This window comes from Poeciliopsis prolifica, unplaced genomic scaffold (genome assembly GCF_027474105.1).
Source record: "Poeciliopsis prolifica strain line A6 unplaced genomic scaffold, Auburn_PproV2 SCAFFOLD009, whole genome shotgun sequence".
Lineage (NCBI taxonomy): Eukaryota > Metazoa > Chordata > Actinopteri > Cyprinodontiformes > Poeciliidae > Poeciliopsis > Poeciliopsis prolifica.
The window spans coordinates 2,216,519-2,241,093 of record NW_026562384.1 but is presented as its reverse complement, the minus strand read 5'-3'; the positions used below and the strand labels follow the sequence as shown (position 1 = coordinate 2,241,093).

Sequence of the window (24,575 nt, the reverse complement as noted above, 5' to 3'; positions counted from 1 at the left end):
AAATCCAAGGGACGTCGTTTCTAGAGCCGAGGGGCTGAAGTCATTCCGACCTCTGACCCGGAATGGAAGCTGGGCCCCGCTTTGTGCAGCCTCAGGTGTAATGGAACGAGCGATGACTCTAACTCTGTTCTAAAACAAGGCCGTCAGAAGAGGCGGTGAGGGGAATAAAAAGACAAAACAAAGAAAAACTCCCATTAGCAACCACAATGAGTTTTTCTGTTGTTTATTTGCGTTTCCTCCCCCTCGCTCTCTCACTCCTCCTCACCTCATCCCACAGATCAGCAGATATTTGTGGAAGACGTGTGGGCTGACGGCCGTGATGACACTTCATGAGACATGAGTCTTAAGCTTTGGGAGTTGTTGTTTTCTTTTCTAAATTACTTTTTTTTAGTAAAGTACGAGAAATAGGGAAGTGGATGTAGAAGAGAACCACCACTGTAAAACAAATGCACATGTCAGTCACTTTCCCCAGTTAGATTACAACCGGACTGCGCTTAAAGGGTTAAAAAACATATCATAATCATTTTTTCCAATATAAATTTTTCTTAAACTTTTGTTTTTGAGAACTTTATGAGCACGAATGATAAATTTGTGCAACAATTTCATGATGTCAACTAAATAAAAGAACACACACATGTTTTTCTTAGTAGCTTTGGGTCAAACGTCTTGGGTTTCTTTCCGGTCCATTCCTCCTGACAGAACTGACCGGTTCCTGCTTCACTGAACGGTCCGAGCCCACTTGAGTTCATCCGGATCAGAATGCGTGAGGGGCCAGGTTTCCTGGGCTCCTCACTCAGATGCCGTTGTTTCTCAGACGAGACGTGAACGCGCCTTAAAGCAGAGAACACCACCCACCCATCAAACTTTAGATGAGATAAGAGTGCAGTCTAATAACAAAGCATCTAGGAGCTGAACCGGGTCTGAGCAGAACCACAAGCTGATAAAACATCTGGCCTGCTGTGACTCACAGTCTGTTAGACCAGCAGACACGAACCCAGCTTGATGTAAAAAAAGAAGCTAGAGTTCGTCCAGAACTGATCGTCTGTGTATCAGATGTGTCTGGGTGTGGATTGGAAAGCTTTTGCTGTCACAATCTTTTAATATTTGCTTTTTATTTTGAAGACAGAAATAGAAAAGCCCAAACTCAGAGGTCAGCTTGTGAAATGGCTCAACACTGACACCTAGTGTTGTTTTCGTCTTTCTTTCAGGGCTTTGGTTGAAAAGGTTCGAATCTAAAATCACATTAAGTTCATCATGCATATCTTGCAAACTTAAAATAAAAAGGTGCATAGTTTCTATACATTTTGATAACTTTTGATGTTCTGTAAAGCTGGCTATGGTATGCTATATAACGCTGGGATTCCTCGTGTCGACCCACTCCTGAACCAAACCTGACACCAGACATGGACTTGTCTGTTTCTCTGTTGTTTGGTTAATATTTCAGGTTGAAGTAAATGTTTCATTTTGTTAGGAAATCAGGGACAAGGAGGACAGAAAATGATTGGAGAGCCTCAAAACGCAACTTGCTTAAGATCCAATGAACTTTTCCATAAGCAGCGGCAGTTTAAGGAGATGCTGATTTCATTTTCCAGGTGGTCTTTATTTCCACCTACACAGCCAAAGGTTCCTGCTTTAATGGCCACGGTATCACAGCGCAGCAAACTGGACTTAATGACATGACAAAGGTTTTCAATAATACTTACATTTTGTTGAGTTGGACCTGCACAGATGTTTTACATTCTCACATATTCATGACATGCTTTGATTAAACTAATTTATCTTCGGTGTAATTCCAGTACCGAAAAATTTACTTTATACCAGTTGAGTCTCTTACCTGAGAATGTGAACCTGTACTGGGCTGATTCTGCCTTCAAATCATTTTAACAAAGACTTAGAATTTATAAGTTTGAAACAGGTCTGTAAAAACAGTCTGTGTGCTTCACCCAAGAGAGAGATTCATCTGATGTATCAAAGAATGATGTCATCACTACTGATGTCATTGTTACCATTGAAGCTGAACATTCTATTGGTGAATTCACATCAAACATGTTTTGAGCTTCAGGTGAGTCTGGTTTATATTCAAAGTCTATGTGGAGTGTTGGATGCACCAGATGTGTCAAACATCCAAACGGTTCAAATTGCACCACAACGGCCCTCGACGAGCCTCCACATAGACTGAATGCAAACCAGACGCGCCTGACGATCAAAACGCATTTGATGTGAACGCACCATTATATGTCCAGAGTCACATCAGGACAGTGCTTCTCAATTCCAGTCCTCATGTTTTAGATGCGTCTCTATCTCAGAACAGCTGATCCAAATGATTGCATGACGTCTTCTGCAGAAGCCTGTTAATCACCCACAGATTCAATCGAGGCGTGTGGCAGAAGGGGAACACCTAAAACATGCAGGGCAGGGGATCCGCCTGAGGAGGGGAATTGAGAAACGCTGCATCATGTTAGGACCATAGCCTGGTCCTAACATGATGAACTCATTGATTTGATTTGGGTCAGAGGCAACGTTTAGAGGTAAGATGCAAATTAAGTTTTAGTTCATATTAGGGTTAGGAACAGAGTAGTATTGGTTAAGGTTAGGGAAAATGTTTGGGTTGGGCAAAATTGCAGCTACAAAAATGAAGGAAAATCAATGCAAAGTTCTAATGTTGGTCAAAATAATTCTGACAAACCTGTACAGCATTTTGCTTTCTAAATCATTCTATAAATAAATAATGATAATATAATGTTAGGTTGTATTTCTGCCAATTGCATAGCTGCAATAGACTAGTAGTCTAATGTGTTGAATGTGCTCACATTCAACACATTAGAACCCAATCAGAACCAAAAGTTTACCCTTTGGTTCTGATTGGTTGTTTCTGGACAGTAGCAGAACCAGATGACTTTTCACAGATTCTCTGTTTCATTTTCTACTGTCAGACACTTTCAACAAATGTCCGTCTGTCCGTCCGTCCGTCCGTCCGTCCATCCATCCATCTAACACACTTATGCTTGCACATACACATTCACACCTTAGGACAATTTAGAGCGACCAATTAATCAATTAATTAATGCACAGTTTTAGCAAAACCTGGGTTTGGATAGTGACCTTGGTTAGAACCAGCTGGGTGTGGGTCGGCGTAAAGGCCGAGCCGGGCACAGCTTACCCTTCCTGCCAATGCCAACATGAAGGCCCTCCATGCAACCAGTGGAGGTTGGTTGGATCGACGTCTGTCTTTCCTCAACTTGTTTCCTGCTCAACTTCCGAAGATGTTGGATTCTCAAAGTGGCCGGAAGGACTTGATTCCCCCTGGATCTTTGATGATACATCTTCCGGCTCAATGGGGCTGTCGCTGTCATCCTCAAAAGGGAAAACGACAGCGTCGTAGTCGACTTGGACGTTAAGGTCCATCATGTCGACCCATGAAAGCTCAGGTGGAAAAGCTTCATGTTCACATGAAATCTGTTGTTGCTTCATGTCGATATTCTTGCTTCTCTGAAAGGCGAGATCTGGAATCGATATCCCGCTTGTTTCAATGACTTTCGGACATGTTCTGAAGAGTGATCTGTCACGATAGAACTGTGGAACAGGTCTGACAAAACTCTGTCTATGAGCTACATTCAAGAGAGAGATTCCTTTGTGGTATCATAGCGTTATGACATTACTGCTGATGTCATTGATGCCATTGGAAAAACATTCTTTCCTATGGGAGTTGATAAGCAACCAGTCCTGAAGTACTGCCATCTGCTGGCTTTGCTTAGAAGTGCGCTTCAAATTAAAATGCCAGCGATGCTATTCATCATCGTCTGTTGAAGAAAGGCTGAAAATTTCTGACGCTTAGAATTCTGAAATTAAATTCTAAAATATATTTTGTTTTTCTCCACAGTAACCCTAATATTCTTTTGCACCAGCAAAGACAGTCAGGTTTTTCATATATTGATCATCTAGAGGTGGCAAAAGCAACACCAAAAAAAGGCTAGTATGTTCTGAACTTAAGATGGAGTACAATAAGGTGCCCCAATTTCCTTAACTTTGGAAAACCTGCGATCTTATCTACCTCCAAAAGGTCTGAATGACTTTGTTGCTACTTTGCACAACTTTTCAGACAAAATTTTTTAAAAAAAATCCAAATTGGCAGATAGGATTTTTTTAAAATGAACAATTGGCCAGAAAACTGCAATTGGTGCACCCATAACATCAAATTTTCTCATTTCAATTCTTTGATATGCTCGGTAACCTCCACTCTGTCAAAGTGGAGTTGACAGAGCTCTGTCTCGTTCTGTCCACCCAGAACGAGAAAGAGTAAACAGAATGTTGTTTCTCTGAGGGATTTTGATTTCAGGCCCTTTACATCATGCCAAGTCCAAACACCTTCAGCAGAAGCCGGTCATGGATCTTTGTGATGCAACAGTTCTGCTCAGTCTGAATCCTGGAGGATTTCCTGCCAATATTCTTTGAAAACCATCTCAAATCCAGTCAGGTTGGATGGGGGAGGCGATGAGGGAGACACTTTCAGGCTCTGACCTGGCGAGTCTGCTGATTTTCTCCAGATGTAAAGTGTCAAACTGCAGCCAAACAGTTCAAAGGTGGCTTCATCAGATCCCATCATTCAACTCCCTCAAGGGTCTGAGAATCCATTGGATGTTTCTTTATTCAGAGCCACTTCCTTAAGGGGGAAGCATTATGTAAAATTTATGTTTTTGAGCTTTACCCCATGTCATATTTTTATTCTCTCATCAAAAACATACCTGGAGAATTGCTTTGAATCTTTCATGCATGGTTGAGAGATTTTTTAATCACCATGGTAACCATTCAGTTGTGTAATAATGCCTAGTTGGACCTTGCTCCACCTTCCAGGATGAAGCTCCTGCTCAGAGTCGCAGTTTTCATGCTTATGAGCTTCCACCTCACAGAACAGACTCCACTCAGCTCCTTCAGACTAGCCAGCAGCAATTGGCAAACAAATGCACATCCACTGAGCTCATTATGGGAGCTACTTCTCAGAGCAATGCTGGTAAAAGAATATTTCTAAAGGGTTAATGGGGGAGCCATGTTTTGATGACTTTCTGACTTAGACTTGTACCTTATTGATCCCTTGGGAAGACTCCCTCAGGAAATTAAAGTACAGTGGAGTTTCAGGAAGAACAGGAGCTTCTTAAAGAGACAGAGGCCCAAAGTCATTAAATTTCTTTTAAGCCATATTTCAGAGACAAATTTTTTATAACACAATTGATTGTGCTTAGCAGTAGCACATAGTGGCAGAAAAACGCATGACATTGCTCCTTTAAAACATATAAATATCAAAAAAAATCAAAAGAAACAGGATTTTCTATTATGTTTAATTTCATTTCAGATAAAAAAAAAAAAAAAATTCTAATAAAATACTTCAAACTTATAAAAGCCTCAGTCTGCTGCAAAACAAAAGGGAAACTGGCTTCTAAATTCACTTCGGTCTTAGAGAGGTTTCTTAACAGTTGAAGGGAAAATCCAGTAGAAAAATACTTTAATTCAGCCAAATGATGTCAAATTTATTAAAAACTTTAAAAAACAAACCCTAGAGGAATCAGAAGAGGGTCACTATTTAAAGCCATCTGAATTGGAGGGCGTGGTCTCAGTTAGAGCCTCCCGGCCTCCTTGAACCGGCCCAGCAGCCCGTCGTCCGCCCTCAGGGGGAACCACAGCGTCCTGGTTCTGTAGAACTGCGGGTCAGACTGCAGGTTCTGGATGACGTCGGACAGGAGGTGGGCCCGCTCCACGCCGGAGCCCGGCGCGTCGTGGCCCAGCTTGGTGAAGTGGACGTGGAGGTGGTAGTAAGAGGGCTGGTAGTGCAGGTAGATTCTCAGCTTGCTGGCCGGAAGGTTGTAGCGCTCCAAGATGGCCGCCTGTACCGCAGATATTACCATCATTAGAGTCTTAAACTGTTACAAAGCTCTTGATTTCATTTTTTTTTCTCTACTAAGCAGAGCCAAAGAACATTTGAGCCTCTAAAACCCAGTTATGTTACAATATCTGTTTCAATCTATTAAGAAGCTGAACGGTTTCATGTTTCTCCAGGCCTGGGGTCTTACCTTTCCCTTGTGCAAGATGTTGTGCAGCAGTGGGAGGTGCTCCGATGACAAGTCTCGAAGACTCTTGATGTCTTTCTGACGAGCGATGGCAATCAGGTAGAGGTCGTCCACCTGAAAGAGTGAAAAATGATCCAGTGAGACTTGACAGAGGAAGGCGTGACTGAAAGTGGAGCAAATTACCTTCACAGTGACGTTATGAATTAAATAATCTGCTACTAGTATTTCCTCATCAATATGAAGGAATTAAAACAAGATTTTATGTGTTGCTGAGAAGTTACTCGTAAGTTAGTTTTGTCTTATTTCAAGTGTATGAAAATGTTTGGGTTAGAAGCAAATCTTCTGTCAACAAACCTGTTTTTGTCACTCATGAATACATGGCGGAAAATGACAGACTAGATTTCTTTTGCACAGACCTGGTTTGGATATTTGTTGAGAAATTTTTTTTGCGTGTGTGAAATAGCAAAATTGCCAAGAAAGTTCTGGCCTTTCACCTGTTTTTGGTCCCACTTTAGGTCAGGAAGCAGGACAAAGCCAACCTCAGGGTCCGGATCGTCGTAAACCACCCGGTCCGCCTCGGCCTTCTTCTCCAGGATGTTGTAGACCCACTGGACGAGGAGGACGAAAGCAAACGATTGTGAAATTGCAACCGAGAAAGTCGGCGGGTTTTGGGAAGTTTCCTCACCTGCAGGCTCAAACTCTGCTCCTGAATGTAGGGCAGAGTGATGGAGCGGTAGTCGTCTCCCGTCTCTTCCACCAGGAAACTCTCCTGCCGCCTGTACTTCTTCAGGTGCTTCTCTGTGGCCGGACACACCACCGTGGTCTTGATCTCTACGAGACGAAGCAGAGCCCTGGAGAAGCGTTCTTCACCTCTAAATGTTTGCGTGCAGTCAGGATTTCATGCAGTAAATCAACAGAAAGCTGTGGATGATTGTGAATTGAAAGAAAATGATGCATATTTTACCATTTAAAGGGGCGGTATTAAGTATTTCTCATGGTATGTGCCATTTTGAAGAACAATCAAATAACTATGTTAGTTTCAGTTGTTATAAAAAAGTAATATACATCAAATATGAGTTGAAAGAAATTTGTAATTTGTAATGACTACGTAATTTGACACCTTAAAATTGAGCTTCTGTCTCTTTAAGAAGCTCCTGCTTTTTCTGACACTCCGCCTTAAGGAAGTCGTCATAACATGGCTCCTCTATTAACGTCTAAAAATGTTTTCATCAGCACTGCCCTGAGAAGTAGCTCCTATAATAAGCTCAGCTGATGCTCAGTTCCACCAGGTGTTTGCTAATTGCTGCTGGCTAGTCTGAAGGATCTGAGTGGGGCAGTCGTGGGGGGAAGGCTGATCTGTGAGCCAGAAGCTTAGAAACGTGGAAACTGCAGTTCTGAGAAGGAGCTTCGTCCTCGAAGGCAGAGCTCGGTCCACCCAGGCGTTTTGGACAACTGACTCCAAAACACCTGGTCGCCATGGAGATTACATGATTTCTCTAACATGCATGAAAGAATCAAAGCAACACTCCAGGTATGTTTTTGATAAGGGAAAATTATTATAAACAAAAGAAGTTTATTTAACTCGGTACTGCCCCTTAAAAAAAAAAAAAAAAAGAATGGCGCAGCTAAAAATCTAGACCCAATTCAAATCCACTGTGTGTTTCTGAAAGCTTTTGCCTGCTGTCCTGTATGTACCATTGAGGTGAGGGGGCGCCTGGAGGCGGTAGGAGCTGTAGATGTCGTTCCTCATGTCCAGCCGGAGCTTGGAGTCCCTGAAGAGCTCGGCCAGGGAGTCCTCTCTGACGGGGGTCTTCTCCAGGACCACCACGGCCTCATCGCCAGCTATCTGAAGAGGACACGCTCAACACGTCTTTTTCTGCGACACCATGCGTTTAGCTCACCTTCAGGTAAATCAGTGCGAGACCTAAGAATTTAGGACTATTATTTTGAAGTGATAAACCGGAAGTGACTAACGCACCTTCACCACACAGCTTTCGACAAATATCAGAGGTAAACTCACACTTCCAGTCGACTTATGGATGAACACTTCGCAAGATAAACATGTTTCATTTGATGAAAATAAAGTGATGTTCGGTTAAGTTAAAGAGGAAAACACCTTTCCGTGGAGAAACATGATTTTCTCCCGGGCAGAGTCGCTCAGCACGCTGGACGTTGTGAACGCAGAGAGAATGTTTTCCCATCCGGGTTCACTTCCGCTCTCCTCTCCGTTCTTGTCGTCGCCTTTCGCCCTCTTGGCTTCACGAGGCAACTCTTCACTTTCCGCGCTGGAAATTTCACGTTTAGCCGCGACGGTCGCCATGGCTGCCACTGCCGCCGCCGCCGCTGCTGCTGCTGCGATCAAAGATCGTCTCAGTCTTGAAGGAGGACTCACTCAGCACAGAAAACCTCAGCTAAATTTTCAAAGCAAATGCAGAAAACTCAGTGTGTGCATCTACTTTGTTATTTAAGTAAAACACCTGCCAATAATAATAATAATAATAATAATAATAATAATAATAATAATAATAATAATAATAAAATAATAATTCTTCAGCACTTCAAGGAACATTTAAGCTTTTCAATAAAGATTGGCAAAGCAAACAACGAATTAAATAAACATTTCTGGAAAAACAGTTAGTCCCCCAATAATAAAGGAAATATATATTTCATTTTTGTAAAAAAAAAAAAAAACACACACCAGATTGCAAGTAAAATCACACAAAGGAAAAAATAAATGCAAATAATTTAAATAATAATTGTGTTTTAATTGTCAACTAAATATTTCGCTGATTAATGAAATGCATGGTCTTCATTGTTTAAATTGATTATTTAAATAAGAATTTTGCAAGAATTAATTTTGAACCAGTACAATAATCATAATTGTGGCGTCACCCCATAAACAAAAGGACAAGGACATAAGCTGAAGATAAAAGTTTCGCTCTTAAGAACTTACTCACAACCTTTTCTGTATTCACAGACCGGGTGACGTAGACGTTGCATATATTTTGCACAGAGTGAGACCTCTTTAGGTGGTTTTTGCCTTTAAAAAGTCGAGTGAGACGGAATCAGAAACAAAACAGGCAACTCTGTGAAAATGTCATAATGAGATAGTTATTCCAGTGGGTTTGAATATGAAAGAACAGTTAAGACGGCAAAACAAAAACACACGACGACCTCCTGTGAGCCTATGATATTTAGTTGATAATAATCATCTTTTTATTATTTTAATTGTTGAAAATTTTGAAATGAATGAAGTCCACAAAGACAAGGATTAATTAACAATACTACCGTAGTGAACTAATAAACACGCCAAACGGGAACGTTCTTTATTTCTGCCAACCTGCTGCCCAATAAAGTGATTGACAGGTAATTGAACTAGTGAAAGCCTTCGCACGTGCCAACACTGAAAGCTGATTGGACCAATGAGCGCGCAGCGCCTCTTGTCGTCTCATTAACAGGAAGTTATTTAAGCAGCAGCCTTCACTTTAGTGTCGCTACTTGTCGGAGTATGGTGAAGGTGTCGCACAAGAAGTCCTCTGAACAGCGCAGACATGAACCTGGGAATTTTTATGTGGCCTTTCCTGCTGCTACTCGCCGCGGCCGCAGCAGGTAGATAACTCACACCAGGAGGAAGTGACTCTGAAATAAGCTTTGTTCTCTTTTACTGAACGACGCTTTCATTTGGCAGGAATTTCTGTGACGGTGTTGGCGTTGTTTGTTGTAACTTAATGTGTTTTAACCAAGACGTATTGTTTTTATTATTATGTCATTTAGTCTCATTCGCTAACGTTAACTCTTATTATGTGTTCACTTGGTGCAGTGCTCTGCATGTTTCAGCTGTGACTCTATTGCAGAACAACTGATTCAAGTGACTGCACCACCATCAGAAGCATGTTAATCAGCCACAGATTCAATCCAGGTGTGGCAGAAGGGAAACGCCTAAAACATGCAGGGCAGGAGGGCCAGACTTGAGAAACAGACTTTATGACAAATGATCTGGACATTAGGAGAAGTGAAAGTGACTATTACCTGTTTGTTTCAAACTAAACGCTCTGCTTTTTAAATTTAATTAAATTTTTTTATAAAGCTTCCTGGCCCGTCACCATGAATCTGTGTGTGTCAATCAAGTGTTTGTTAAACCTTTAAGGTGTGCTTGTTTTCAGAGAGGAGCAATGTCCTCTTCATTGTGTCGGATGACCTGAGGACGTCCCTGGGTTGTTATGGAGACTCAGTCGCAAAATCTCCCAACATCGACCAGCTGGCATCCAAAAGCCAAGTCTTCCTCAATGCGTTTGCCCAGGTCAGAGCAGGACTTTGTAGAAAGATTTTAAACAATTTCCTGCTTTTTTTTTTTTTTCAAACATAGAAAAAAAACTTGACGTGTTCACTTTTTCTTTCCACTTCACCCACTTTATTAGGGTAAAATTGCATGCTTTTAAAAATAAGAATTGATAGCAAGCTACAAGCAGCATTTAACTTTTTCTCTAAAAAGCAGAACTCTAAAAATATCCAATTCTGTTAAAACTTCGACTAATACTAAATGTAAGGGTGTTTGTATAATTTCCTTGATTCTTGGGATGAAAATAAATGTTGTTTGACATTATTGTAGGTATATACAACCTTTTACCAGCAACTGAAGGAGTAATTGTTTCAATTTGGTTATGAGTCATTAAATTATGAAATGCATTTTGTTTTCATTGTGAATTATACTGCTGGCATTCATTCATGACAGCTTGGCCTCACTGTGTTTTAGAGCCATTTTTTTCCCTCCCTCTCTCTTTCTCCAGCAAGCCGTGTGCGCTCCCAGTCGCACGTCCATGTTGACCAGTCGCAGACCGGACACGACCAGACTCTACGACTTCAACTCCTACTGGAGAGTCCACGCTGGGAACTACACTACCCTGCCACAGCACTTTAAATCTGAAGGCTACTACACCATGTCAGTGGGAAAGGTGTTTCATCCAGGTATGAACTACTATGTTTCACTGAAAGAAAAAAAACAACCCTAAAAACAATTTGAAATGATGGATCAGAAGTTTGACTCTTTGTGCTTATATGTCCATAGGAATTTCTTCAAACCACACTGATGACTACCCCTACAGCTGGTCTATTCCTGCATATCACCCGTTTTCCTTTAGATTTGAGAAGCAAAAGGTAAGAATTGCATGTTTGAAATGTGGTCATTCCCCTGTATAGTAGTTTAATAGCTGGTCCTTCATCAGGAACAACTTATCACTGACTAATACTTGATAGGAGTCACCTGTGGTCTGTATGACAAGGTAAATTGATTAGCACAACATATAAATAAGGATCAATTCAATTGATCCTCAGTAGAAGAAGAAAGCACTGCTGACCACTGAGCTGTGATTTCTCATATTTGTTATAATGAGGGTTAATGAAGGGATTCAGACATTCAAATAAGTGATTTAGAAATTAAACATGTGTTAGTAGGTTTCCTTGAGACAAAATTGGAATCAAAATATACCCAATTTCATGTGGATTTAATTTGTATAAGTTGATGTTCTGGTCCTTTGTGTGTCTCTCAATATTTATCATCATTGTGGAGGAATTGAGACTCAGCCATGCTGTCAGACTTTCTGCTGTTTGGGACCATTGTTCCATTTCAATTCACATTAATCTCTGTCGCATGGTTTCGCATTTGTCTCTACATACTATGCCCAACAGAGGACTTTATGGTTGACTCCATAACTCCAAAGTACCATGGTTCTAAAGAAATATAACCAGTCCTCAATTACTGACTGACTGTTGGTATGAGTTGTTTGTCTTCCATCTTTTTAATTTTGTTTTGTTGATTTTTGAGCTTCTAAAATCAACAAAATCAAAGTAGCATGTTCTCTGAGATAAGCCACTTGCCAAAGATTGAATAACTCTATCCTGGAGGTATGGACTATGTGAACTATATGGCTATGTATAAGAAAAGGCAATCGTATTCTAGACGACTGTGGTACATTTTTACAAAAAAAAACATCACCATCAGATGAAACGGCCCATGAGTGTTTTCTGTGATGTTCAGGACCTTCTCAGTGGAGTTTTTTTAATTTAGTCTGTAATCATCCAACTTGAAAAAGTTCACCATCCATCCTAAAACATTGACTTGACCAGCTAGAATCAGACATTATAAACAAATCTCTGAATGTCTGCTCAAATCTCTGAAAGCTTCTGCAGGTGTGATTGCACCTACCTGCAGAAGCTTCCAGTGGACTTCTGACTTCCTCTGTACATCCATATTATCTGTACAGGTGTACCACAAGGTTGTGTTGTTGTGTCCTTTATCTTCCCTAAACTGACTGCAGCTCCCATTAGGTGAAAGGTTGTTAAACTGGATATAAAGGAGTTCCTTTATATCAGGAGTTCTTGAGTAATTTGATTTAAATAAATCCTGAGAGTCTATCTGACTCAATACTTGTGATGCACCTATATTATCTATTTAAGATGCAAAGTGTTTCCGCACTTTGCATCCAGAAGTTCAAACATCTGGATTTAGTATTGCAATTATTCTTTATGAAACGATTTTGTTTGTTCCATTCAGGCATTTTTTTGTCATGAAAGGGCATGCGAGACCAAAACTCTGAGCGAACATTTAAATTGCACGTCTCCATGGCATCACCAGAATGTTGCAAGCAGCATAACATTCTGACGACGTGTCACAAACCAAAACCCAGGCTGCAGAATTCCTTTTCAGTCAGAAACTGTGAACCTTTGAGAGAAACTGCACTTTTTGCCACCCTGCAATTATCCCGATTGACGATCTGGTCAAGGTTTTGCGAACTTCATGGCTCCTCCCAAGAGAACAAGCTCCTTCATGCAGTGTCATGGAAATGAGAGGCTTGGCATTCACAGTAATGTAAGTAACCAATAACCACTATTTGAAACTTTGTTGTTAACGAATATTTTATTTAGATATAAATTATTTTGATGGCTGATGTAATTTGATGAAATCTTAGACGAAATGTAAATACTGCCTAGTTTACAAGAATTTACAATTTAAGAGGTTTTTCAAATTAAAATATTTTTTGTCAGCAAATACATGAATGTAGAGTTGCATTTAACTAGTTCAGCAATTTTATAGTATTGTGAATGATTTTAAATTAATTGTAAGTGATTTTCATGAGCTGGCTTGGTAAAACTCTTTGTTTCGCAGACAGCAGACAACTGCAGCTACAACTCCCGGATGCTGGCGATAGAGAAAGTTCAGTATGCCGACACTGTTGCCCTCTTTGAGCGCATAGAGAAGCTATGTGACTCTGTGACGGCCAGGAACAACGCTGTTCTGAGGAGACTGGGCCGCTCCATCCGCCAGAAACCCTCTCCCTCGCTTCAGGTCCTGGCCTTCCAGTCAAAGTCCTCCGAATGCCCTCAGAGACAAGTGAGCGTCAAGAAAACCTGCCACATTCCCCCTATAAATGGGAAGCGGATAAGCTGCCCCAACAAAGCCCTGGATGAGCCCTTCTTGGACATAAAGCTCCTTCTGGGGAGTCAGCAGGTGGCGCTGGCCTGTGGGGGGACTGAAACTAAAGGCCGAACCGGAAAGCCAAGCGCCAACGCTTTGGTTGTGTCTGTGGACTCACTGAGCACCATGGACTCCCACATTCCCAGGGAACTCACCTCCATTTCACTGAGCCCATATCTGTCATTGACGCTGCCTCCTCTTCCTCCAGCCCTAGCAAATGGAGCGTCTGGAATCCCAGTGAAAATCAAACAAGCGGGTTAGTTATAAAGTCGATCAGCAAACTTTAGCTAGAACATCAGGCTAAATGTATCCATCTGAACTAACCAGACTGTTTTTGCTTTTGACAGAACCAGACCAAAAAGTATCTAGACGCAAACAGCATTCAGTTTCAGCCAAAGTAGACCAGGCGATAAAAAGACAGAATCAGTTCCTGCTTATCCACCAACTCCCATCTAAATCTTCAGGTGATCTCAGAGAGACCCTTAAAGTTTCTTCACTGCCTCTTAAATTTGCACGTCCTCCTAAAGTTGCACCACTTCATAAATCTTCACTTCTTCACAAAGATACACCTCCACCTGAACTTGAATTGCTTCGCAAAGAAGCATCTCCCCCTATAGCTATACCTCTTCCCAAAGCGGCACCTCATCCTAAATCTGCTTATCCTCATAATCCAGCACTTCCTTCTAAAGCTGCACCTCCTCTCAAAATCACTCCTCCTCCTACAGTGTCGCCTCTTCCCAAAGCAGCACCTCATCTTAAATCTGCTTATCCTCATACACCTGCACCTCCTCTCAAAATCACTCCTCCTCCTACAGTGTCGCCTCTTCCCAAAGCAGCACCTCATCTTAAATCTGCTTATCCTCATAAAGCTGCATCTCCTCCCAAAATCACTCCTCCTTTTACAGCATTGCTTCATCCTAAAGTCACAATTCTTCATATAGCTGAACTTCCTTCAAATGCAGCACCTCCCTCAAATGCAGCACCTCCTTCTACAGCTGCACCTCTTCCCAAATTTGTACCTCACCCTAAATCTGCGCCTCATCATGAAGCCCTGCCTCCTCTTAAATCCACACCCTTTCATATAGTTAATGCAGCACCTCTTCCCAAAGTGGCACCTCATTCTAAATCTGCACCTCCCCCAAAGACCACACCTCCTAAAGCGGCACGTCTTCATGCATCTGCACCTCCTCTTAATGTCGTTCCTCCTTTTACAACTGCACTTCTTCTTCCTAAACCTGCACCTCCTCCTAAAGTCACAATTCTTCATCTAGCTGCACCTCCTCCAAATGCAGCACCTCCTTCAAATGCAGCACCTCCTTCTACAGCTGCACTGCTTAAAGCCGCACCGCCTCTTAAAGCCCTACCTCATCTTAGAGCCACGCCACTTCACATAGCTGCACCTCCTTCTAATATTGCACCTCTTTCCAAAGTTGCACCTTCGAGTGCAGCCGCACCTCCTCCTAAAGCCACACCTCTTCATACAGTTGTAGGTCTTTCCAAAGTGGTGCCTCCTTCTAATGCTGCACCTCCTCTTCTAGATGCACCTCTTACCAGAATGCCACCTCCTCTGAAAGCCCCACCTCTTCAAACAGTTGCACCTCTTAATGTTGCACCTCTTCTTGATGCCGCTCTTCCCAAAGCAGCACCTCCTCTTTTTGATGCGCCTCTTCACAAAGCGGCACCTCCTCTTAAAGTCCCAACTCTTCAAACAGCTGCCCCTTTTTCTACAGCTGCCCCTCTTCTCAAAGTTGCTCCTCTTCCCAAAGCTGCACCTCCTCTTCCCAAAGCTGCACCTCCTCTCTCCAAAGTGTCAGCTCCTCCCAAAGTCACACCTCCTCCTACAGCCGCACCTCCTCCTACACCGGCCTCTAACAGACGACATAAACGAACAGCCATTTACCTCCAGAGGTATTGCAGATAGGTTGTGCCCTCTCTGTGACTTCCCAACATTTGTATCTTTTATTTATTGTTTTTTCTCCCTTCCCATATTGTCTAAATGATTCAGAAAAGGCTTGCAGACTGCTGGCCATCAACTCCAGTGGTCAAAACTGGGCTCTTCAAAGTCCCAGTTTCACTTTTGATCTCAGTGAAAGTAAAACTCAATGAAACCTGTTTCACCTAAAACTGAAAACTGACCTACAGAAGCAGCTGAATGTTTGTAAAAGTGTTTTTGAGTTGTTGGGAAAGTTGTGCTTAATAAATGATTCACCGTCATACAATGTGTGTTGTGTATTTGTTTCCCCAAACCTGGACGAACTCAACATTTTAAGATCGACTGAAGAAACGTCTTACTGTTGACTGAGACGGTCAGTGCTGAAGCAGGACGAGGGCTGCAGCTCAGTGAGGGCTATTGCTCTGCACAGTAGTTTACTAAAGGCACAAGACGAAACAAACCTAAAGGTTAACTTGGTTTACCAAAACAAATCTAAAGCGTCTACACTGTAATCTGTAAGTCTATTTCAGCGCTGATGGTGCCTGACATCTGAAGATGCAGATTTATTTTTTGCATTTAGTATTTACATTTTTCTTGACTGTAAATACTAAACACACATGTTTTCTTTCCTCCTTTTCTCAAAGCTCACAGGTGTCGTTCAGTTTGCCTCTTTTCTAGATTTGCGTTTCCCCTCATTTCATCCTCAGTTTTCACAACAAATTTTGCCTTCAGTCTGAAGACATTTTGTCCAGACAAAGAATAATTGTGTACCTGCCTCAAGAGCATTTTGAACCCATTTCCTCCCCCGCTCCTCATAGTCAGGAGTCTGAATTTCCCACGTTTGTCTCAATAGTCCTTGGGGTCAACATGTGGCAGTAGATTGTTGTAATACCCCATCCAATTACCCCAAAACTAAGCCTCACTATTATTTCAATCTAACCACATTTTCAAACTTTTGGCTCTTCAGTGTTAATAGATTGGATTTGGATTAGATGGGGACACAATTACCCAACCTTGTGGTACTCCAGTACTGATGACTTGAATGTGGTAATTTCAAAACACGCATATGGTGAGGAACCTGTAGCAGACTCCTGGAACTTGGAGTCTGCTACAGGTGCTTTGAATGGCTTTAACCTACAATGTAAAAAAATATGAAGTGTTATTGTGATACAAAATGGTGCTGTCTGCTTAAAACAAAAATGTATGCCTAGTGGATGTTTGTACCTGCACTAATGCTGTAAATCATATTTCTCTTGCACTGTTCATAACACATCATTTACATTTAAAAACTGAAAGAGTAGCTCCGTTGCTTTTGGCAAAAGCAAATATTTGCTTTGAGAAGTAAATTCTATGAGAGTTGTTTAAAATAAGACGAGCAAAATAACTAGACTAAAAGGCAGGCACAAGTGTTTTGAAATGGTTGTCATGACATGTGGGTATCAAACAGGTGAACAGTGTACGACTGCTTTACACCCAGATATTATCCAGCTAAGCCCGTCACAATAAGTCATCAATTAGTCGCATTAATTAATTAACTTCAGCTCCATAATTTCCATTCTGTTGCTTGAAGGGCAGCTTTGTTTACATAATGCATTTTATTTATCCTTGGTTTTATGAAGTTTCTAATTTCAAATTTTTTTCTATTTGTTATTGTATTACCTTGTTAAATATTTCAAAGATCTTTCACTCCAATGTGAAAGTAGTTTATTAGACTTGGAGAAGATGAACTTGTCATTTTACAAAATTATCGACATTACTTTAAAATGATCTCAAAATGTTATTGTTTCACAATTTATCGCCCAGCAAAATTTGTCAGTCATGACAGGCAGTGACTGAATGACTTGGACCTGGAGTGGACGGGAAGAGGACACACGATCAAAATGACCTCTGAAAGCGATTGACTGTCTCTCCTCTAGATGTGTAAAGGCGAGGACGGTCGGCTCCACGCCAACCTGCTGTGCGCGGTTAACGTGACGGAGCAGCCTGGGGGAACCCTGCCGGACCTGGAGAGCACAGAAGAAGCGGTGAGGCTGCTGAAGAGCCGGGCCAGCGACGGAGCGCCTTTCTTCCTGGCTGTGGGCTTCCACAAACCGCACATACCTTTCAGGATCCCACAGGTACATGAGTTTTTATTTACACACGTCTTCTGTAAAACATCAATGTAAACATGCCTCATCAGTCAGACTCAACCTGTCCACAAGCTTCCTGATGAATTGGTTTTAATTGAGCAGCTTCTGATGCGCACATGCTGCCCTTATTGATTTTGATCATGTTGAGCAGCTGGGAGAGGCTGATGTGTTAACATGCTAAATGGAAACATTTGCGAATTTAGTTTTATGCAACGGATCGTGTAAAATGACAGTTTGTGGCAAATTAAACGTTTTAGCTGTGCATTGTCAGATGTTGGATGAATGCAGATTCTTATCGGAGATTTGACTTGTCCTGTCTGATCCTCATTGAGTCAGCAAAGCTGTGTAGTTAAAATCAAAATGGAAGTGATCTGGTGTTGAATTGGCCTGTGAAAGTAGAGCTTACAGATAGTTTGGTTTGTTTAGTAATGCAATGTTTCATATCCCTATTTATACTTGTTGCTTTGCAGCCACAAATTTTTATGTATTGGGATTTTTTTATGCTATGGGGATGCTTTTTCTTCAGCAGGGTCAAAGTTTATCAGGGATAAGAAAATGATTGGAACTACATGTGGAAAAAATGTATGCATCCAAGTGGCCTAATCAAAGTCCAGACCTGGCTCCATCTCTGAATCGATGAACTTGAGTTGTTTTCATAAAAATGATCAAGCATTTCAGTCTCTACATTTAAAGATAATTTGAGTCTTTCAGCTGTAACTGAAGTGAAAGGTGGTTCTGATCAGCATCAGCTCAGCCTGCATTTATCATTCATGTAATTTTTTTTTTGCAAGTCAATTAAATCAAAATTTTAATAAACTAGGATCATTTTAAATCTTCATAAAGTTGACAATCATACTCAATATTTCTATCTCGCTGCGTTTTGCTGGCCGCAGTCGTCGCTCTGGTCGTGTCTTGTGTAGCGCAGCACAAGGACAGTGATTCAGTCTCTGAATCGGATTCATTATAAACAATTCAGTCGGTCCCCCTAAATGAGCAGCCTGCTGCTGTTGGCACAAGTACGGCTGAGTGGGAGACATGGGGGGAGGTTATTGTCCTGTGAGAGGAGGCAGTTTTGCTTAAGTATGTTTTGGACAAATGCTCCCAAATCCTAGACAAAAGCAGACACAAAGCCTTTGTAAATGGTGTTGGGGAAATGGGAAGAAATAATGGCTTATGGAAAAAAAGAAAGAGGAGAAGCATGGAAAATAGCTTTTTGGATAACTGCTGAGTCCAAATGAGGAAAGAAAAGGAACGTCGAGAAAACAAGTGGTACTGGACAGAAGTTAACAGCATTGATTCTTGAAAATCCTTAGCATTTGTTTTATGTAGAAGTCTCCAAAAACCTTTCAGAGGTGTTGGTTGTATTCATTTTTAGATTAGCAATAGCGAAGAATTTGATGGGAAACATTGGAAGTAGTTGATATTCCTATCTTTACACAGACTGTCTCTTTGTGGTTGTTTTATCCATATTTAACTCTTGAATGCCCTTCGATGTTACAGGAGTACCTGAGCCTTTACCCCTTAGATAAAATGACTTTGGCCCCTGACCCAGATGTTCCCAAGCGCCTCCCCTCTGTAGCCTACAACCCCTGGACCGATGTCAGGAAGAGGGAGGACGTTCAGAAACTAAATGTCAGCTTTCCATACGGACCAATTCCAAATGACTTCCAGGTAAAAAAAACAAAACAAAACAAAAAAACCTTTCAACCTCTAATGATGTTCCTCCTCCATTAAAGAGGAAATACAACAGTGTTGCTCTGCCATGTCTTCCAGCTGCGTATCCGTCAGCACTACTACGCCGCTGTGTCTTACATGGACGCTCAGGTTGGGAGGCTTCTCAGCACTCTGGATGCTCTCGGGTTGACCAACAACACAATGGTGGTTTTCACATCTGATCATGGTTAGAAAACTTTTATAAAAAAAATGTTTTATTTTCTCATTATCTGGAGCTTAAATGGTTTCTCTCATACAGATGTATTGGGTTTACTTGTACACCTTAGTGAAGGAAGGTGTGTGGAAACCGTGAAAGTAATCTTTTACAGCAGCCATTCTTCACCTGTGAGTTTTCACAAGGTTGGATCAGACAAAGAAAGGGAACTATGGATATTTCTCTTTAGATCAGGGGTCTTCTGGACATCTGCTATCCTACAGGTTTTAGATGCCATCCTCCTCCAAACACACCTGCATACAATGAAAACCTTGTTAAAAGGCCTTTGCCAAACTTTACGGCATGGTGAAGAGGAAATTTACTCATGTGATTCAGTTTTGGAACTAGGATGGTATAAACCAGAACCTTGTGGTGCCCTTCACTTCGACCAGAGGGTCTGGGCTCTCCGCTATTGAGAAACGATTGCCTCCTAAAGGTGTCGACATGTTGCGTTTGAACCTCAGGTAAAAATAAGCTCATTGATTTACTATTTAAAGTCCCCAGAGACTGTTGACAGGTAATAAATAACAGAATGTGCTTTAGTTGCATTTATTTAACAGGAAGTCATGGGAGATTTAAAATAAAGCTGGATTTTCTGTGAGGATATGCTACAACAATGAAATAAATTTATTTTAAGATCTTCTGCAAATCTTCATAAGCGGTGTCAGTAAAACGTTTCTTCCCTGTACACTTAAGATGTTCCACTCAAGAATGACTTGCTTTAGTTCCTTTAGACCACCAGATGGCAGTGTTGTGACATCAGAAATCATATAAAACTGTAGCTTTTTGTTTGCATTACTTCCCATCTTTAACAGCTGTTGTCTTATTTTCTGTCAAAGCTAAATTATGTGAACATTATTTAAGTGGTGGAAAAACTTGTACAAATGTAATCCCATGCTTTTATTTGTGCTGTTGCTTTATCTTCATCTCTGCCACATCAAGTGTTTTTGATCACCTAAGCCCCCTCCCTTTCTTAAAACAGGTTGGTCGTTAGGCGAACATGGCGAGTGGGCGAAATACTCCAATTTTGACGTGGTGACGCGCGTTCCCCTCATCATGTTTGTCCCTGGGGTCACGGCCTTCGACAGCTACCCAGAAGAGTCTACTTTCCCCTTTATTGACGTTTTAACCCAACCAGAGTACAAGTCTGTGTACAACTTCACAAGTAAGAACCCTCTACCGGCGAAACCTTTTCAATGCCATAAAAGTCTCTGCTTTCTACAGCCTTAGTGCATATTTAAACAGAAAACTTGTGGGTTTTTAAGTGCTCTCATAAAGCTTGTTAAAACATTTCTAATGCAGCCATTAAACTTTTAATGAAGTCTTCAATGTACACAGGGAGCTTGAAAGAAACGTATTTAGACGTGGATACTCTTACATATTTTGCCTAAGGATAGTTTTCTTTTTCTCAAAGTAAAAGTGGTGCAATAGTGATGAAATGTAAGTACATTAAGTGAAACACGTTTTTGGGGTACCTTCGCTGTCTTTGCTGGCTGTGGTTGGTTAAAACTCCAACTATATGACTTCTTAAATTTTATTTTTTGTGCTGTCAGATGCCAGAGTAATCCGGAACACGGCGGAGCTGGTGGATATTTTTCCCACAGTTACTTACATGGCCGGCCTCCCAGCCATTAAGGAATGCCCTGAAGTTTCTTTCAAGGTATTAAAAACTCAAATAAGTAAATTCATCCAACACAAGATGAGCTCAGAGTATCCAGGTATTAGATTTGAGGTTTCATACTATAGATTTAATAGCTCAGATTGGAGATGGAGCCAATTTTAAGCCAAAATATTCCACAACAGATTATTTTAGGTTCATCTGGATTGTAACTTATCAGTCACGTATAGCAGGCAGTTAAATGTTGAGCATAAATGAGTCATTAATACACATTTCTTGTTACAGAGAAGGAAATGTTCTGAATTTTTTTTGAAGGTAACGGGTGGCTTTTCCTGTGCCAAAACCAGTGATGTACAGCGTTCTTACTGACATGGAACATCTGCAATATAGTTTGTTTTCAAAAAGTCCCCAACCTTGTTCTGATTTGAAATATTGCAATGTCAATTTTATGGAAACGATGTCTCCTTTCTAAAGAAAGGCTACTTTAACCCAACCCTGCCTGATCACAGCTCAATTAATTCATACCATGAAGCAGAAATGACGTTATTTTAAAACGCCTAGTAGATTCAAAACAGTTTTTTATTTATTTTTAAACAGTTGAGTTCTACTTTTTCCTGCGCTAGTAATATTAGCATGATAATTTGAAATTTCATGCTAGGTTCATGCTAACGGTTGCGATAGGTTTTGCATTTAGGCCGAATTGTTTTGGACTGTCTCACTTTTAAGACCATGAGAGTAAAAATATGTTTTCCAGATATTTTGGGAATCGGTCTGAAAAATGGCTTTTATTTCCAGCTATTGAACAATTTTAATAAATGAAAATAAAGTCCTGACAGATAATCTGGAAAACACACCGTTGTGGTTCAAACATCCACATTTTATTCATGGCTTTGGTTGTGTGTGTTTTTTATTTCCATTTAATTTTTTTATATATCTGCATAAAATATTTTACAGGTCCAGTGTAAAGTATTCACTAAATTAAAGTTTATTGGTCCTTGAGATGAAGCTTTATTATGCTGTTATTAAGATATTACTGTAAAGTAGACTCAAAAACATCATGGTTTATCACAATAATTAGTGGGACTTTTTATTGTCCAGCAAAATCAGTTATTGCTACAGCCAGAGTGTTTACTCCCTTCCTGTCCCGTTCCAGTTGGATTTGTGCGCCGCAGGAAGGAACCTGGCCGACACTTTCAACGAGACGGAACGAGGGAAGATCCCTGATCTCATGGCTTTCAGCCAGTACCCTCGTCCCGCTGACACCCCGCAGGTAGGAGGGCATTTACAGAACGAGTCGTAAAGTTTCACCGTGGCGGTGAAATTATAATTAATCTAAAAAAAAAATAAAAAAAAACTTGGTTATCAGCTTGAGCCTTTTATTAAAGGTGGACAGTTATTGTATTGCTCATAATTAATCGTAAAAAAATTCCTGTTTTTTTTGTCTCGATAAATCTCCATTAATGATGATGCAGAGGAAACAAAACTAACAGTATTGTCTGAAATGTTATTTTATTTTTTCTATAGCTTGTTTCATAAGAGCATCAGTAAATATCAGGACATTGAAAGTATGATTAGATGTCATTACTGTGTGCAGTTTAATGATGTAAATCACCATTATTTAAGGAAATCGTGTTCCATGTGCACATCCACCTCTGGAGTGACTTTGTGAAACAATTTAGCTAAGAACTTAAATGTTGTAAAACTATAAAAGCATTCCAAAAAATGTACAACGCATTATTTAAATGGTTATATGGAACATCAAGGACATACAGAAACATTAAAATATGGGACATTATTGATTCAGTTAAATATACTATTAGTATATCAATAGATATAGACAGATGTATATATAGAGAGAAATTATTTTACACTAAATGGTGTAAAATTATTTTCTATGTTGATATATACTGTCGCATGTATTTTGATATGAGGGTATATTGAAAAATAGTATAAAGTATGAAATAGAAAAATACTGTAAAGTGGTGGGATCTGCTAAAATGTTTGCATAACATTTTTCTGTGTGTATGTGTTTAAATGTATGTATTGGGATTAGTTCAAAATAAATAATTATCACAACAGTGGCAGTATAGTTGTGATCCTGACCTTTACCCTCTCTGGACCTGGGCTGCCTCCTCAGTTCTTTCCAGAGCTGCAGATGCAACAACTGTGCAGAGAAATGTCCTCAGATTAAGAAACAAAACACTTCATTGCTCTAAATTCTTCTTTCAGAGCAACTCTGACCTCCCTGATCTCAAAGACATCAAGGTGATGGGTTACTCGATGAGGAACTGGGACTACAGATTCACCTTGTGGCTTGGCTTTGATCCCAGAACCTTCAAGGTGGGTGTGTCTCATCCAGGTCTTTCTCCTATCTCGACTTCTCTTCTAAACGGGTTCGGTTCTGCCTGGGGAGTTCAGCACGATGGAGCCATCCATCTTGTGCATCTCAGACATATCCCGTGTCAAAAAGTGGCTTATGTTTCTTTATCGCTCATTCGTCTCTCAATCCAGGAGAACACGTCGGATGTTCATGGAGGAGAGCTGTACATGTTGGGAACCGACCCCAGGCAGGACGACAACATCTACGGTCACATCCACGACGACCTGGACCACAGTATGCTGATGAAGCTGGCCAGCCTTCCTCCTGTATGTTTTAATGGCTCCACTAACAAACATTTTTTTTATTTTTTTCTCTGAATTGTACTTATTTACTCTACTTATTTTTCAGGACACGAGTCTGTGGACAAGAATGAGGCTCCAGCTCCATTACCTCACAGCAGGACTGAAGACAAACACAGGGACGGTGTGACGAGCGTTAAACACAACAGATGGACTCGAGCTCAAAGGGAATATGGCTGCCTGAAAGAAATAAACACTGTGCATATATAAAAATATAGTAAAGTCTTGCAGTATTTTTCAGTTTGATGGACTTTATTAGTTTGGTTGATGTTGTTAAAGCACAAAGTAATTATTCCACAAAATCACTTTTTTCATAAAGATTCAATCAGGTCTGGATGCATCGATGTAAAGGTTTCATATGATTTATTGATCAGGGTATTTTTAAAATCTGATAAACTGCCAAAGTGGCCGTGTGACCTTTTTAATTTAGCCATGTTTTTTTTTTTATGCCACACAATTATTGTTTTTATTTTTATTTTTATTTAAGCAGTTTTGAAGCATGATGCCAAAACATAAAACTGCTGCTGCGCCAGTTTCTCAGCAGGTGGTTGCTAGGCAACTGACTAAGGGAGTTAGTTGATGTCAACCACTTTTCTTAGCTGGCTAAGGTTGAGCGGCTAAACACTTTCCTCTGCCTCCATCACCCTGGATGCTGACATCTTGACATGCCGACATGTTTCATCTTGTGACAAACTGCTGGGTATTTACAGCTGCTGCACAAACCGCCTTGAACAATCAACTACTTTATGGGACACATGC

At 40.7% G+C, this 24,575-nt stretch overlaps 3 protein-coding genes across 7 annotated transcripts; 2 read left to right on the top strand and 1 right to left on the bottom strand.

Moving 5' to 3' along the window:
• Positions 1 to 5,314: 5,314 nt before the first annotated feature.
• On the bottom strand, positions 5,315 to 8,422 carry dcps (decapping enzyme, scavenger). The gene is made up of 6 exons (XM_055034585.1): positions 8,176 to 8,422; positions 7,755 to 7,905; positions 6,745 to 6,890; positions 6,554 to 6,667; positions 6,063 to 6,173; positions 5,315 to 5,876 (listed from the first exon to the last, which is right to left on the bottom strand). The coding sequence occupies exons 1-6, from the start codon at positions 8,377 to 8,379 to the stop codon at positions 5,610 to 5,612; spliced, it is 993 nt and encodes a 330-aa protein (XP_054890560.1). The 5' UTR covers positions 8,380 to 8,422; the 3' UTR covers positions 5,315 to 5,609.
• On the top strand, positions 7,903 to 24,160 carry ids (iduronate 2-sulfatase). Of its 3 annotated transcripts, none has more exons than XM_055034584.1 (13): positions 7,903 to 7,966; positions 10,223 to 10,359; positions 10,847 to 11,024; positions 11,125 to 11,213; positions 17,380 to 17,580; positions 19,093 to 19,263; positions 19,366 to 19,492; positions 20,502 to 20,684; positions 21,073 to 21,179; positions 22,291 to 22,407; positions 23,367 to 23,477; positions 23,649 to 23,783; positions 23,866 to 24,160. In XM_055034584.1, the coding sequence occupies exons 3-13, from the start codon at positions 10,877 to 10,879 to the stop codon at positions 23,944 to 23,946; spliced, it is 1,470 nt and encodes a 489-aa protein (XP_054890559.1). In that variant the 5' UTR covers positions 7,903 to 7,966; positions 10,223 to 10,359; positions 10,847 to 10,876; the 3' UTR covers positions 23,947 to 24,160. The 3 variants fall into 3 exon arrangements, with proteins under 3 accessions (XP_054890559.1, XP_054890558.1, XP_054890557.1); XM_055034583.1 differs by lacking the exon at positions 7,903 to 7,966 and adding an exon at positions 8,048 to 8,069; XM_055034582.1 differs by lacking the exon at positions 7,903 to 7,966 and adding an exon at positions 9,518 to 9,668.
• Positions 12,708 to 15,735, top strand: LOC129362825 (uncharacterized). Of its 3 annotated transcripts, XM_055034581.1 has the most exons (4): positions 12,708 to 12,924; positions 13,222 to 13,786; positions 13,878 to 13,994; positions 15,069 to 15,735. In XM_055034581.1, the coding sequence occupies exons 1-4, from the start codon at positions 12,853 to 12,855 to the stop codon at positions 15,449 to 15,451; spliced, it is 1,137 nt and encodes a 378-aa protein (XP_054890556.1). In that variant the 5' UTR covers positions 12,708 to 12,852; the 3' UTR covers positions 15,452 to 15,735. The 3 variants fall into 3 exon arrangements, with proteins under 3 accessions (XP_054890556.1, XP_054890554.1, XP_054890555.1); XM_055034579.1 differs by having other exon boundaries at positions 13,878 to 15,735; XM_055034580.1 differs by having other exon boundaries at positions 12,835 to 12,924; positions 13,226 to 13,786; positions 13,878 to 15,735.
• Positions 24,161 to 24,575: the final 415 nt, after the last annotated feature.